This window comes from Papio anubis, chromosome 5, assembly GCF_008728515.1.
Source record: "Papio anubis isolate 15944 chromosome 5, Panubis1.0, whole genome shotgun sequence".
NCBI lineage: Eukaryota > Metazoa > Chordata > Mammalia > Primates > Cercopithecidae > Papio > Papio anubis.
In genome coordinates this window covers 165012011-165029077 of record NC_044980.1, presented here as the reverse complement: position 1 = coordinate 165029077, position 17067 = coordinate 165012011, and the positions used below count along the sequence as shown (strand labels likewise).

At 45.4% G+C, this 17067-nt stretch overlaps 1 protein-coding gene across 2 annotated transcripts in view; it reads left to right on the top strand.

Annotated features, from left to right (window-relative positions):
• Positions 1-17067, top strand: part of SH3PXD2B (SH3 and PX domains 2B) — a 118724-nt gene that overhangs the window by 48837 nt on the left and 52820 nt on the right. For both annotated transcript variants that reach the window (XM_031666602.1, XM_031666603.1), the window contains exons 3-4: positions 26-101; positions 8185-8261. In XM_031666602.1, the coding sequence (XP_031522462.1) occupies positions 26-101; positions 8185-8261 (153 nt within the window). The remainder of the gene's footprint in view (positions 1-25; positions 102-8184; positions 8262-17067) is intronic.

Here is a 17067-nt window from a genome sequence, read left to right as displayed (position 1 = left end):
TTTTTCGTTTTCTCCCCCCACTTAGATGCAGATGTTGGACAAATTTCCCATGGAAGGAGGACAGAAGGACCCCAAGCAGCGCATCATCCCCTTTCTGCCAGGTGAGATGGGTGCTCTCAGACTGGGACACCGGGGGCTCTGGTACAGCTCCCAGAGCTCTTGGGACAGTTTATCAGCTTGTCTTCCTTTATCAGGGGACACCATCCCACTGACCAGAATCTCAGCCATTTGTAGACATTAACCCATTTATGCCAGAGGTTGCAATTTTTTGTATTTTTGCATGAGTGAAAAATCAGACCTTGGCAGTGACCCTTGAGCAGTAATATATAAATAACTCCCACAGGCTTAATGTTCCAATAATGGAACACTAGGCGTAAGTGGGTTAATGACTAAGTGCTTGGGTTTTGGCATTAGATGCTACACCATTTACTAGATGATGAATGACCTTGAGAAGACTCTTTACCTCTGGATCCTCAGTTTCTCCCATCTCTAAAATAGGAATAATTCGAGCTCAGAAAGTTTTTCTAGTGAGTGCTTTCTATTTCGATAACTATGGTATTCGTTTTCTATTCTTGCATAACAAATTACCACCAATTTAATAGCTTAAAACACCCATGTATTACCTTACAGATCTGTGGGCCAAAAATCCAGGCAGGGTTTTTGGCCCAAGTGGGTTCTGCTCAAGGTCTCATGAGGCTGAAGTCAAGATGTCAGCTGAGCCAAGCTCTTATCTGGAGGACCTAGAGAAAAGTCAACTTCCAGCCTCCACGTAGATTGTTGGCAGAGTTCAGTTTGTCACAGCTATAGGACCAAGATCTGTTTCCTTGCTGGCTGTCACCCTCTCAGCTTCTAAAAGCTTCCCACATCCCTCATCACAGGAGCCCTCTATTGCAGGATCTGGCCAGCAGCCCACAATGCAACGGGGCTCTCTCTTTGTTCCCAGGCAGATCGGCAGGTCGGAAATAATAGACACACACAAGATAGTGAAAGCTGGGTCCAGGGGGGTCACTGCCTTCTGGTCCCATGATGCCGCCAATGCACTGGATATACCAACATTTATTATTAAGTTTAGTGAGGGCAGAGGTAGGTTAGTGAGGGATTTAGGGTCATTTGATTGTGAGGTGAGATGGTCACATGGGGATGAAGTAATTCTTTAACATAACATCTGTATGCAGAAGTACAGTATACAGAGATGAGAATTTACAATATAGTGCATGCATCAGTAATTTCTAACAGAGCCTTAAAACAGGAACACAGTCTTTCCATAACCTATGATTAGCAAGATATTAATCAGCAGTAACAGTTGCAGCAAAAGCTGGTTACAAACAGTCCATAGGAACAGGACGTGAAGCTAGACAACCGGTTAGACCAGAAATTCTCAGAAGGGAGTATGAACCCTAAAGAGGCCTAGCAGAGCCGTGGCAAGATGAGGGTGTTTATAGCCATATCGTATCCATATGAACAGGCGCCCCTCATGCGTCCATTTATAGGCTCTCCACAAGGGTCGCATTCCATTCCCAGAGCTATGAACATTTGCTTTTCTGGGATAGGAATCTTGGTGATGTGAAACCTCCCTGACTACGCGTCCGTTCATAGGCTCCCTGCAGGGGGAAGCACGTCACGTGCTCTTGGCTCATTCTGGCAGTCCAACCTGGCATTGTCTTTACACAATCCTGCATGCAACTTTGTATTTACAATAATCAGGACCGTTTCATCTTTTATTCCGTAGCAATAGTTTCAGGGGGTCTCCCTACAGCCCTCTCCATCTCCCAGCCAACAGTGGGGCAGCAAATCTCACTTGGCCTTCAAATCCCTCTGACTTTGCCTTCTGCTACCAGTCAGGGAAAGCTGCCTGCTTTTAAGGACCCATACAATTATTACCTGACTAATCCAGGATAATCTCCCTCTTCTGAAGTGAACGGAAGGCATATAATAGCTCGTCACATACACAAGCTTTGGGGATTAGGGCAGCACATCTTTGGGGGATATTTTAGAAAGTTTATGAACCTACCTCATACGGCTACCAGGCAGCACACCAGCTGCTGTGCAGCATTTAATGCAGTTATACCTAGTCTCTGTTCCCAAAGCAGTCAGTCTCCATCCCCCCAGATTCCTACCAAAGAATACTATAACGACTTCAGCTCAAAGAGAGGGATTACCCAAACCAGTGTTACTGCTTCAAGTATAATAATAGCTCTGTACTGTGGGCCAGTCACTCAGTGCTTTACTTTCATTACCTCGTTTCGTCCTCAGAGCAGCCCTGCAGCATAGGCATTACTGCACCCATTTCACAGATTAGGAAAATTGAGACTCAGGAAACCTATAGGCGCTTGCACAGATGGCAGAACTGGAATTCAGACACAGGTATGGCAGGCTCCAAAATTCGTGCCTGAGTCAGACAACCTGGGTTCCAATCCCAGCATGCCCCCCTCACCAACTCTGTCACCTTGGGTAGATGACTTCATTTGCAAATTGGAAATAATAATGGTACTAAAATGATGAAGTTGTTATGATGATTGTGTAAATGCCTGGCAGGTTGCTATCAGCCATCAAGCACTTACTATGATGTTTTTATATACTGAAAATCAGCAATCTGACAATCACCCTAAGTCATAGATATTTAGAGCTGGACGGGCCCTTTAGTTCCTTTTTCAAGGCCAGGAATGGTGGTTCACTCCTGTAATCCTAGCACTTTGGGAAGCCAAGGTGAGTGGATCATCTGAGGGTGGAAGTTTGAGACCAGGCTGGCCAACATGGCAAAACCCCTTCTCTACTAAAAATATAAAAGTTAGCTGGGCATGGTGGCAGGCACCTATAATCCCAGCTACTTGGGAGGCTGAGGCTTGAACCCAGGGAGTGGAGGTTGCAGTGAGCCGAGATCGCGCCACTTCAACCTGGATGAAAGAGCGAAACTCTGTCTCAAAAAAAATAAAATAAAAATAAAATATATCTTTTTTTCAGCAAAGGGAACAGGTCTAGAGATGGGGGGGACTCCCTGGGTCACACAAGTGCCAGTCTCCCAACCCCCTAGTCCAGAACATAGTGGGTTCTTCAGGTATTACTGTCACTGAATGGGTTTAGAGACAGGGCACATGTGTTTGCCAGGCTTCCTCCACTGGGAGAATCCTTTACCTAAAAAAGCTAACATTTGTAGTTCCTCCACTGGCAAAGTGTACAACCATGCTGGAATTTTCTTTCCTGCTGGAGAAAACCCCGCTGGCCAACTGCAGCAGCCAAATGTCAGTGCTCCAAAGCGTGTGCTTCAGAGTCAAACAGACTAGCCTGTGACCTCAAGCAAGCGACATCCCCCTCTAAGCCTCAGTTTCCACATCTGTTAAAAACGGGACAGTGACCCCTGCTTCACAAGGTCCAGTTCCTGGCACGTAGTAGATTCTTGGTAAAGGCAGAAACAGGGTCCTGGGACATGTCTTTGGAATCTCTTGGTTTCACGTGTTCGTGTCCTCCTCAAATGATCATTGTGGATATTAAAGGTAAACTGGACTCCAAATGCAGGTTTTTTTCACCAAGAAAGGAAAGGAAGGCAGTGAGTTCTAACTCTTTACTGGATAAAAGACAAAACCAGCTCTGGAGAACTACCCGAGACGGAGAAGAACTTGAGCCGACCCTCTCCCAAGCTCTTAAAAGCTTTCATGGTTACGTAATCCTTCTCCACCAGAGAATTAATGAAAAGGCTGTTCCCAAGGACTTGGTCTCTTCTCAAGGCACCCACTTGTGGCTTGGAGAGGTCCCACTAGGCCCCAGGACCCCGCTGGGCCCTAGGACCCCAGACCACCCCTTCTGAGCCACCTCTTAGCTTTTCCTCAAAGCCGAGGGTGAGGCCAAGACAGGGCAGCACGAGAGAAGCGCCCCCTCTCCTAGGGGTCAGTTTGCTGCCAAGACTGCCGCGTCAGCAGAACAAAAGCAAGTCTCATGTTAGCACAAAGGCGGGGGAGGGGAGAGCAGCCTGCACAGTTTTCCATCCCAGCAGGAGCTGGGGAAGCCAACTTGGCAGAGGATGCTGCCTGAAAAATAGGAATTACAGTCTGGCCTTCCTCCACAGTGGAAAACAAAAGCCGACCGTTCCCACCAAAGGCTGTGCACGCCTGTGAACACCCTTTCCACTCCAGGAAGGCAGCCAGCTCACCCTCCTGCCCCAAGATGCACACAGAAACACCTCCCGTCAGGCACAGGCCAGGGCCGCTGCCCACGGCACCTCACCAGGGAGGCCCTGGCCAAGGGGGTGCTGGCTCCCATGCCTACCGCTGGCCTCACGGTTCTGCCCCATGGCCAGCACCTGAGCCACAACTCGGGCTCTGCTGTGGGTAAATGACAAATTGGCCCACTGGAGGCAGGTTTAAGAAAGCTGGGAGTTGAGGAAAGAACGTGCGCTCTGAATTGCGGAGTGCATGAATCATCTAAAGTAAAAAAATAATAAGTAATTGCCCCTTTGCAAGCACCTACTAAGGGCCATCCCTGTGCTGGGTGTCATGGAGATGGCTTCTAAGAGCTAGGGGCTGCTGTCCCATTTCACAGATGAGGAGACTGAGGCTCCGGGAGGTAAATGCATTCCCCAAAATTCCCCCTAGGACTGGCCGGGGCCTCATGGACTGCAGAGCCTGTGGCCTCTCCAGCAGGCCCCACTGCTGCCACAGGGCATCGTGCCCTTGTTGCTGGCAGGGCACCAGACGTGCACCCAGAGATTCCTGTCCCACTGAGGTCTCACAAGTATAGGAATGACACTTATGTCCTTGAGTTGCCCCCTCAGGAAACGCTGAAGGCGCCTGAGTCTTCTGTTCCCTCTCAATTCCTGTAGACCTGTCCTTGGGTGGATCCTCAGCTTTGATGTCTAGTCGGATGGCAGCCTCAGGACAGGCCTGTGCCTATTGCCGTGGGCCAGCACTGCCCCGTGAGGGTGGAGATACTTAGAGCCTGTTGACGACCTTTTCAGTAAGACACCTGTACACCCACCCTCCACCCTTCCCCTGGTTTACAGAAGAAAAATTATACCTGAAGGGGACCAAAGTAGTTTTGATTAGGGACTCCTCTCCCATTTTGAGAAATAAATTACCGAGCATTTGCTGGGCAGGATTTCTCTTCATAGGCACACATTCCTTGTTTCTCCTGAAGGCTCAGGACACTGCTGGGGTTCTACACAGCAAGTAGTTCCACCTACAAGGACAGTAAAATGGAGATAGGGAGTATTTGATTGTCACAATGACTGGAGGTGGGGTGGGGTTGGGAAGGCTACCAGCTTCATCTGGATTTGAACCAAGGATGCTAAACATCCTGCAGGGCGGGAGCCTCCAGTCCAGGGAAGCATTGCCCCACCCAGACTCCAGCAGGGTCCCCCCTCCCCTGCTTTTGGGAAACACCAGCTATGAGCAGCAGGAGGACAGGCCACAGCCGGCTTGCTCCCCACTAGCCCCAAAGCGTGGCACAGAAAGGCCTTACACAGAGACTGTACCTGTTCAGTGAATAAGATCATCGGCTCCAGGGAAATCCAATTGCAAACCACTTCCCACTTCCCTGCCTCATTTACTTTTTTTGCTAATGACATGAAAATTTTCTGATTCTAAAAGCAATAAATGTTTGCGGCAGAAACTTTGGAGAAAGTGTAAAAAAGAAAACCAAAATTCTCTGTCTTTATTCCTCAAAGACAAGCACCTTGAACTTTGTGATACATATTCATCTACTTTTTTTTTTTTTTTTTAGACAGAGTTTTGCTCTTGTTGCCCAGGCTGGAGTGCAATGGCACTATCTCAGCTCACTGCAACCTCCGCCTCCCGGGTTCAAGCGATTCTCCTGCCTCAGTCTCCCGAGTAATTGGGATTACAGGCATGCGCCACCAGCTAATTTTTGTATTTTTAGTAGAGAGAGGGTTTTACCACATTGGCCAGGCTGGTCTCAAATTCCTGACCTCAGCTTATCCACCTGCCTCGACTTCCCAAAGTGTGGGGATTACAGGCGTGAGCCACCGCGCCCAGCCTAGATGTTTTTTTAATTGGTGAAAATGAGCAAAAAATAAAAAGGCTTTCTCTCTTTTTTTTTAAATTTACCATGTCTACCTAGTTTCCAAATAGTGTCCTTTTGCACCAGAGCAAGTTGTCCTGTTGTTTAAAATGTTGGATTAGCCATATGATCTTTTAGGGTGCAAATCTCCGTTACCACTTTGCATTGCAAATCTTTAAAAGTCAGTAGGGTTGTTTTTCAACATCCCTTCCAGTTCTGTCATATTATGAAAATTCTGACTATACTAGTCTTTTTTTTTTTTTTTTTTTGAGACGGAGTCTCACTTACTCTGTCACCCAGGCTGGAGTGCCGTGGTGTGATCTTGGCTCACTACATCCTCCGCCTCCCAGGCTCAAGTGATTCTGCTGCCTTAGCCTCCCGAGTAGCTGGGACTACAGGCACATGCTACCACGCCTGGCTGATTTTTATTTTTATTTTTATTTGCATTTGCATTTTAATGGAGACGGGGTTTTGCCATGTTGGCCAGGTTGGTCTCAAACTCCTGACCTCAAGTGATCCACCCACCTCGGCCTCCCAAAGTGCTGGGATTACAGGCATGAGCCACCACGCCCGACCCTTACTAGACTTTTCTATGCCATCCTATCCCTGCCCGCCTGAGCTTGATCTGTGGAGATAACCATCTCACCAGAAACCATCTTAGATCAATAGTAATCTCTCTTCACCTTGCCAGGCTCTTGACCCAAATTCCTCTTTTTAACCAACCTCCTATGGCCAGAAATAGAGAGAGCTCTTAGTAGGTCTCCATGTTCTGCTCTCCAGAGCAGCTGTGGTCCTCCCACGCCTTCCCCTTGACCTACCCATAGATTCCCCCTGGTCGCTCTGCACGAGCTTGGTAGAGGTGCTTATCTCCATCCCCCATATCTTTGGCCCTCCTTTATGTCTTTTTTTTTTTTGAGACGGAGTCTCGCTCTGTCGCCCGGGCTGGAGTGCAATGGCCGGATCTCAGCTCACTGCAAGCTCCGCCTCCCGGGTGTTACGCCATTCTCCTGACCTCATAATCCGCCCGTCTCGGCCTCCCAAAGTGCTGGGATTACAGGCTTGAGCCACCGCGCCCGGCCTCCTTTATGTCTTATTACTGATTTCCCCCACCCCCGACTGTGGTAGAGCCAGAATGGGGAGCCAGGTGGTCTTAACCTTTAGTGCGTATGCTTCACCACCATCTCCCTAAGGGAGGGTAGCCTGGCTAAACTCTTGAGAACCCACTGATTTGCTTTAAACAGACCTCACCCATGACATCTCAATGTCTTGGATATTTCCAGAGATCTCCAGTGGCATCATGTATATACCCGTGTTTTCCTGTGACCCACATTCTCTGCCCACATGTCATATTGGTAGCCCTATACCCCAGAGTTTCGGATGTTGTGAAGCAGGCCGTGGACTCTCAGCTAATATTTGGTGAAATAGGAAAACTCCAAACCCTTCTCTCACGAACACTAATTGGGGAAGGAACTGGAAGAATTTGCCATCTTTGCAGGTGGAAGCCACATTCATACATTTATCAAACATTAGTGTCACAGAATGGACTGAGACATAGTCAGTTCCTATTTGTGCAGAGCACATGACTGGTAGGACAGAAGAAGTGCTGTAAAAATAAATAATGTGTGCAGTCAGAAAGAGCCATCTCTTAACCCCTATGAGGGATGGTGGTGGGGTTGCATGGGGAGGTGTCCAGGCAGAGGGAAGGGCTCAGCATGGGGGTTTAGGGAACATGAGGAAAAGGCAGAGGGTGAATGAGGATAAGGGAGGAGACTGAACTATTGCTGAGGGCATGTCTGCTTGTCCACTGCACTGTTCACCCAGCCAGAATCCTGGAGTTGGACAGGACCTCACATGCTCGGGTCCAGCCTTCTTTCTTCATCAGGTAGGAGTGGCTTCCTTCTGCGGTTGTTTCCAGCCTCCCTTATCTCACCAAAACTTACTCTGTGGCTCCCATTCCCCCAAGCCCTTGTGTTAAAACCGTGAACATGGTTTAGGGGAACCTCGCATGGGCTTATCCAAGCCCCACGGAAGTCCAGCAGGGGCACCTTGATCACAGCCAGGAATTTTGGCACCACTCAGACCTACCCTAGAAACAGCCGTGTCCACATCCTCTCAGGTTGCTGAGAGCTTGTCCCTGTTCCCTGACAACACTGTCTTTGCTCTTATCTTCTGCAGGTAAGATTCTCTTCAGACGAAGCCACATCCGGGACGTGGCTGTCAAACGCCTGATACCAATTGATGAATACTGTAAGGTAAGGCTTAGAAATGCCCACACAGTCTTCCCTGTAGGTGTATTCTGTTTTCTTTTCTTTTTCTGGCTACAGGATGCTCACCGATAAAAATTTATACAATTCAAAGGAATGTAAAGAAATTAGGGGGAAGTCACTCATTATCATTAAACTTAGAGGCAACAGTTATTAAGGGTTTTACGTATTTCCCTTCCACCTTTATGTGCATTTCATAATGATGTTGAGACCATTCTGTATGTGTTATTTTGTTGCTCTTTCTCTTTTGCCATAATTATTATGTGAGAATTTCCCTGCTATTAAAACATCCTTTTGGCTGGGCACAGTGGCTCACACCTGTAATCCCAGCACTTTGGGAGGCCAAGGCAGGTGGATCACTTGAAGTCAGGAGTTTGGGACCAGCCTGGCCAACATGTTGAAACCCCATCTGTACTAAACATAGAAAAATTAGCCAGGTGTGATGGTGCACACCTGTAGTCCCAGCTACTTGGGAGGCTGAGGCAGGATAATCACTTGAACCTGGGAGGTGGAGGTTGCAGTGAGCTGAGATTGGCGCCACTGCACTCCTGCCTGGGCAACAGAGTGAGACTCTGTCTCAGAAAAAATAAAAATCCTCATAAGCCTACTTTTAATGACCGCATAGAATTCCCTTATACATTTGTGTTTCAAAAGTTATTTAACCAACCCCTGTTATTTGATGGTGCAGCAGCTTCAGTCCTAAACAACAAGAGACCTGCCTTTTGGTTATATTTCATTTGACTTGAGGCTATAGTCAGGAAAGGAGCATGTTTTTATTTAGTTTAGCAGTTTTCCTTTGGTATTTATTTCTCCAAGTTAAAATCACTAGCGATTCTGATGGGAGAGGAGTAGAAATAGCAAGAAATGTTTTTTAAATGGAGCAGTGAACGATCTCCCCCTCAGATCAGGAACAAAGCGAGTATGTTTACCCTTACACGTGTGTTCTACATTTTACTGGGGGACTAGCCAGTGTAAGCAAACAAAAAAGAAAGAGAAGGCATCCAGATTGGCAAGGAAAGAGTATAACTCTTGACTCACAAATGACATGATTCTCTATGTAGAAAATCATAAGAGATCCATCAAAAAATGCTAGGACAAATAAATGAGTTTAGTAAGATCAGGATTAAATGCTCAGTATACAGAAAGCAATTGTATTTCTATATCTTAGGAACAAATAATCCAGAAGTGAAATTAAGAAAACAGTCCCACTCCCAGTAGCATCACAAAGAATAAAATACTTACAAATAAGTTTCACAAAAGAAGTGCAGGATTTATACACTGAAACTACAAAACATTTCAATGAAAATTAAAGAAGATCTAAATTCATGGAGAGACACTCCATACTTCTGGGTTGGAAGACTCAATGTTGTTAAAATGGAACTCCTCCCAGAATTAATCTGCATATTCAATACAATCCCTGTCAAAATCTTTTTCATAGGCTTTTTAATAGAAATTGACAAGCCAGTCCTCAAGTGTATGTGGAAATATAAAGGACCCAGAATAGTCAAAACACTTTTGAAAAAGAACAACTTTAGAGGAGCCATACTACCCATTTTCAAAACTCCCTCCAAGGTACAGTAATCAGGATAGTATGGTACTGACAAAAATAGGTATATAGATCAGCGGAACAACATTGAGAGTCCAGAAATAAAATCTTACAAAATGTTTGATCAGTTCATATTCCACAAAGGTACCAAGACAATTCACTGGGAAAAGGATAGTCTTTTTTTTTTTTTTTTTTTTGAGATGGAGTCTCGCTCTGTTGCCCAGGCTGGAGTGCAGTGGTGCCATCTCGGCTCACTACAACTTCCGCCTCCTGGGTTCAAGGGATTCTCCTGCCTCAAAGCTTCCTGGAAGTGGCTGGGATTACAGGCACCACCAGTGCCTGGCATTTTTTTTTTTTTTTAGTAGAGATGGGGTTTCACTATATGTTGGCCAGGCTGGTCTCAGACTCCTGACCTCAAGTGATCCACCCACTTCAGCCTGCCAAAGTGCTGGAATTACAGGCATGAGCCACCATGCCAGGCTGAAAAGGACAGTCTTTTAAACAAACAGTTGAGATAGTCACCTGTTGCATTCATTTCCTAGGGCTGCATAGCAAAATACCACAAACTGGGTGGCTTACAACATCGTTTAGTTTCTCACGGTTCCAGAAGCTGGAAGTCTCAGCAGCAGGGCCCTCTAACCTCTCTCATTGGTTTATAGATGAGATGCCTCTTCTGCCTGTGTCTTTACAAGGTCTTTTCTGTACCTGGCTATGTCCTACTCTCCTCTTCCTATAAAGACAAAGTTATATTGGATGAAGGCACATTCCTAGTGACTTCATTTTACTTTAAATTACCTTTTGAAAGATCCTGTCTCTGAATATATTCACATTCTAGGGGCTTGGGGGTTAGGACTTTAATATATGAATGGGGGGTGGAGAGCAAAACACTGTAGCCCCCAACAGCTGTACACATGCAAAAAAAATGAAGTTAGACCCTTATCTCATACCATGCATGAAAATCAACTCAAAGTGGACCATAACCCTAAATATAAGAGCTAAAACTATAAAACTTCTAAAAGAAAACATAGGAGAAAGTCATCACAATCTTGAATTGGGCAGAGTTTTTAGCTATGACCCCAGAAGTGTGAGCCTTTAAAGAAAAACTGATAAAAATTGGATTTCATTAAATGGACTTATAGATTTCTATACTTCAAAAAGTACCATTAACAAAATGGCCAGGCCAATGGCTCATGCCTGTAATCCCAGCTCTTTGGAGCACCAAGGCAGACAGATCACTTGAGGTCCAGGGTTCAAGACCAGCCTGGCCAACATGGTGAAATGTCTTCTCTACTAAAAATACAAAAATTAGTTGGGCATAGTGGCACATGCCTGTATTCCCAGCTGTTTGGGAGGCTGAAGTGGGAGGATTGCTTGAATCCAGGAGGTGGAGGTTGCAGTGAGCCAAAATCATGCCACTGCACTCCAGCCTGGGACAGAGTGAGACTCCATCTCAAAAAAAAGAGAAAGAAATGGTATACCATGGACTGGGAGAAAATATTTGTTAATCATATATCCGATAAAGGATTTGTATTGAACATACACAAATAACTCAATAATAGTAAGACAACCTGATTTTAAAGACTTCAGTACAAATTTTACCCAAGAAGACATAGGAATGACTAGTAAGCACATGAATAGATGCTCAATATCGGGAATGCAAAATAAAACCATAACGAGATACCTACACAGCCACTAGAGTTGCTTATAATCAGCAATACAGACAATAGCAAGTGTTGGTGAGAACATGGAGTAACTGGAGCCTTTAAGATAGGAAGCTACAAGCTGGGCGTGGTGGCTCAAGGCTGTAATCCCAGTATTTTGGGAGGCTGAGGCAGGCGGATCACCTGAGGTCGGGAGTTCGAGACCAACCTGACCAACATGGAGAAACCCTGTCTCTACTGAAAATACAAAATGAGCCAGGTGAGGTGGTGCATGCCTGTAATCCCAGCTACTCAGGAGGCTGAGGCAGGAGAATCACTTGAACCTGGGAAGCGGAGGTTGAGGTGAGCCGCGATCGTGCCATTGCACTCCAGCCTGGGAAACAAGGGCAATACTCCATCTCAAAAAAAAAAAAAAAAAAAAAAAAAAGATGGGAAGCTACTCTGGAAGACAGTTTGGCAGTTTCCTCAAAAGTTAAACTTATCGTATGACCACTCTTAGGTATATATATTCAAGAGAATTGAAAACTTATGTCCTCACAAAGACTTGGCTGCAAATGTTCACAGCAACATTAATTCATAATAGCCAACACTAGAGGTGATCCACAAGTCCATCAGCTGGTGAATGGATACAGAAAATACATAATATCCATACAATAGACATATCTTTTTATTTGGCAACAAAAAGCACTGGGAGCATGCCACAGTGGCTTGAGCCTGTACTCCCAGGACACAGAAGACTGAGGCAGGAGGATTGCTTGAGCCCAGGAGTTGGAGGCTGCCATGAGCCTTGATAGCACTACTGCACTCCATCCTGGGTGACAGAGCAAGACTCCAGCTCTAAATGAATAAATAACGCAATGACACACTGATACAAGCTGGATGAATCTCCAAAGCATAATGCTAAGTGAAAGAAGCCAGGTGTGTACAACTACATGTTGTATGATTCTGTTTATATGAAATGTGCAGAAAAGGCAAATTTATAGAGGCAAAAAGCAGAACAGTGGTTTCCCAGACCTGGGGATCTGCTCATTCTGCATGAGCAGAGATGAACTGCAGATTAAGTTGGGGGACATTTTTGAAGTGATGGAAAAGTTTTGAAACTAGGTTGTGGTGATTGTGGCACAACTCCGTAATTTACCAAATATCATTGATATTGTGCACCTATAATGGGTAAATGTTATGGTATGTAAATTATGCCACAATGAATCTGTTTAAAAGTATTAGTCCAGGCACAGTGGCTCATGCCTGTAATCCCAGCACTTTGGGAGGCTGAGGTGGGAAGACTGCTTCAGGCCAGGAGTTTGGGAGTAGCCTGGGCAACATAGTGAGACCCCCATCTCTACAAAAAAAGTGTTAAACAAAAGGGGGCAGCGTGGGGACAGATGATCCCTCTCTTGGCAGGCGATGTCAAGGAAGGTCAGAAAATCTCTCCTGATTGAGCGTCTGCTCTTTGCCAAATGGGACCTTGTCTTATCTTTCCAACAACTTTGAGGAATAGGCTTTATTTTTATTATTTTGAGACAAGGTCTTGCTCTATCTCCCGCGCTGGAGTACAGTAGGGTGACCTTGGTTCACTGCAACCTCAGTCTCCTAGGCTCAAGTGATCCTCCCACCTCAGCCTCCTGAGTAGCTGGAACTACCAGCACATACCAATTTTTTTTTTTTTTTTTTTTTTAAGAGAGGTGGGGTTTCACCATGTTGCCCAGGCTGGTCTCGAACTCCTAGGCAGGAGTAAATTTTATTATTCCCATTGTGTAGATGAGGAAGTGGAGGCCCAACAAAGTTACTTACAATAAGATTTTAGGTTTGAGGGTTAGAGAGCTGGACTCAAGCCTTTTACGCCACCACACTCACATAATACTTACGGCCTCTCTAAGAAAGTAAAAAATGCAAGGCCAGGCGTGGTGGCTCATGCCTGTAATTCCAGCATTTGGGGAGGTTGAAGTGGGCAGATCATGAGGTCAGGAGTTTGAGACCAGCCTGACCAACATGGTGAAACCCCGTCTCTACTTAAAATACAAAAATTATCCAGGGGTAGTGGCAGGGACCTGTAATCCCAGCTACTCAGGAGGCTGAGGCAGGAGAATTGCTTGAACCCGGGAGGCAGAGGTTGCAGTGAGCCAAGATCGCGCCATTGCACTCCAGCCTGGGTGACAGAGCGAGACTCCATCTCAAAAAAAAAAAAAGGAAAGAAAGTAAAAGTTCAAAAAGCCTAGGTATTCAAATGTGTGTTTCTTAGAGCCAGATAAACCCAGACTCTTCTGTCTATTAAGTATCTCATGACAAAAGAAGGGCTGGGGCAAAGGGGCAGCCATCAGCACTGCTGTTGCCTGCCAGCCCTCAGAAGAAGGTTCAGCTCTTCCCTGTCCCATTCCAAACCTCTAGAGCCTAAAATTCCAATTCTGGAGATGATCTTCTTTTGTCTAGGCCCTACTGGCAAGGACTATAGGGTCACCTTGCCCAGCTGGGAAGTTCCAGTTCGTACCTTCCCCAGAATCGGTTGTCCCTCAGCCCAAATCAGCCTATTCTGCTTCTTCCCCAGCCCACCTGACTTCTCTCCAGAGTCAGATTTTCCTTGCACCTAGGGCTTCACCAACTCCTGGACTTCTGGTTTTGAAAAGGAAATTTAAAATCTGAGAGTAATACAGGATAGCAGCAGCCTGATGCTTGGAATGGTACAGAGATAATGAATTCACCTGGACTAACCACAGGGAGGAAACTGCTTACGTTAAATGAGCCACGTGGAAGTTACTACCCCCTGCTATTAATGAAACATAATAAATAGAGCAGATATTTGGAGTTTTGGTTGGCCAGATTCCCTGGGCTCAGCTTCAAGGGAACTGCCCTCCTGGAGAGAGATGAAATGGTCCCTTTCTTTTATAGACTACATAGGCTGTTACATGACATTTGAGTATCTGTTACTGACATTGCTGTGAACCGACTTAAGCCAATTTGATCTATCACAACTAACTTTATTTTAGTAGAAAATGAAAGTCTCTAATAGAGATAGATGAGGGCTACAGATGATATCCCAAAGCTAGCTCCCAGGTATATATTACAATGGAAGAAACTTCCTGTTCTACCAGACCTATTGTAAAGTTACACTAAATTAACATAGTGCAGTATTGGCACAAGGATAGACAAACCCTTGAAACAAATAGAAAGCCCAGAAACAGATCCGTGTGTATTTGGATGGACACTGTGACACTGACAAAGGCAACCTTGCAGGTCATTCCTCAATAAATGGATATCCACATGGGAAAAAAACAAAAAAGATAACTAACCCCTACCTCACACCACACATGAAATCATTTCCAAGAAAATTAAAGACATAAATGTAAGAGGCAATATTACAAAAGGTTTTAGGAGATAACGTAGGAAAATATATTTATAATCTCTAGGTATAGGATTTCTAAAGATACAAAAAGGATACCCAGCACAAAAAGATTGATTTATTTGAATACATTAATTTTAAGAACTTCTGTTCGTCAAAAGACACAATGAAAATATGACTCAGCTGAATCCTGCCACACATACAAGCATTTATTATCAAGCCACCTCATAAATAGCCACTCAAGTTTTTCTGGAAGCTCCTTGAAATCCCAGCTGTCTGTCTGACATCTCTTTGCATGAATGATTCCTCAAGGCAGATGCAGCCACATTCTAGAGGCAGGATCAGCTTATCCTAACCGTGGTCTGACAGTAAAATCCTCAAGAAGAAGCTGAACCCTAAGTCCTAGACCCAGGGCCTTGATCTGAAGGATGTACGGTACTGGGTTCACGAGGTTCTGTTTGTGCAAGGGCCAGAGTGTATGAGAATATTTCTAGGATCATTTCACCAGTAGAAAAACAAAATTCTTTCTAACAACAGTTAGGCTAATGAATAAAGGTTGTGGTATTGATCCACAATGAAGGTAGTTAAAGCCCTAAAGCAGTCTTTTCTGAAGTATGGACTTCTGATTAGAGTCTTTCACTTGCCCCAGTGTTCATTCTCAATGAGGGGTCTTCAGGTAGTAACTAACCATCATACGGTGTAGCTTAAATCAAACACACATGCAAATGTACACACTTGTGCGTGTGGGTGCCCATGCTGTAGTATTTTAAACTGTGGGCAACATAACAGCGGTATTTACAAGGCTCCAAACGCTTGAGACTTCCCTTCTGGAATTCTGTCACGTACCACCCACTTATATTATTATTAATCTTTTTCTTCAACTCACTTTTTGAACTTCTTCAGATCATGAGACTGACGTGCTGCCTACTGTGGTAAGAGGGATTCCTGACTTTTTAAACTTCTGAACACAATATATCTTAGAGGAAACTTTATATCACAAACATAACATAAAAGTGCTATCAGCTGGGCACAGTGGTTTACGCCTATAATGCCAACACTTTGGAAGGCAGAGGCAGGTGGATTACTTGAGACCAGGAGTTTGAGACAAGCCTGGGCAACATGGTGAAACCCCGTTTCTACTAAAAATACAAAAATTAGCCGGGCATGGTGGTGCATGCCTGTAATTCCAGCTACTCAGGAGGCTGAGGTGGGAGAATCTCGAGCCCAGGAGGTGGAGGCTGCAGTGAGCTGAAATCCCACCCTGCGCTGCAGCCTGGGCCACAGAGCCAGACCCTGTCTCAAAAACAAGCAAACAAACAAAACAAATAGGTATCATGTGCCTGCCATAAAAGTAAAAAATAATAAAACAACAACAACAACAGAAAATGTTTTTAAATCTAGCTAGCTGCTGTTACCTGCCTACCGGAGGCTCTGCAGAGCCCGTCCTGCTCTCAGGAAGCAAGTTAGACAAGTGTTACTTCTCTAGGGCATTCTTTTTTAAATTACAGAGGGCTGAAAGAGAATTGAGAAAACACAAACCTTCTCCCTAGCCAAGGCATTGTCATTTAACGTAATCATCTGGCTGCCTCTGAAATCATCTTTGGAAACACTTATATTCTTGTACCTGGGGCAGTATAGAGATTATTGGGATAACGGGATTATCCAGTGTCCATCAAGCAGCTAGTATATGATGGAAACCATACAGCCACTTCCTCACTTATTCTATGGCACAGCCCTCCAAGATGGGTGTTCTTTAGCTCCACTTTGCAGATGAGAATCTCACAGCCAGGAAGTGACGAGGCCAGAATCAGGAACTGGTTCTGTCTGACCTTTATTGTTACCCTCTGCAAGCAGGACTTGCTCTCCTCTCTCGTGCCTGCATCAGCCACATCTGTCCAAAGCACCAGGATCCCTTCCAGAACAGGACTGAGTTGGCTGGAGTTGTGGTTCTTTGTCACTACTGACGGAACTTAGGACTATCCTGGAGTCTTTCAGAAGCAGAATGGTTTCTCGGCCCCAGGTCATTTTTTACTGGTAGCCACATCCATCCCAAATGAAATGGGCCAACATCAAAGCATTCAGCCCTGCCTTTTATTAGTAACTTGACTTCTTTTATGGTTTGGGGGTTTGGTTTGGCTTTTACTGCCTAGGCATAGCTCAAAACCAGAAGAGAACTTGGCATCATCAGGAGGTTTCCATGGGCCTCGTTTGTCTCTTCCCCTCCTGGTCCATTTGGGGCCTCTGTCCATCCTG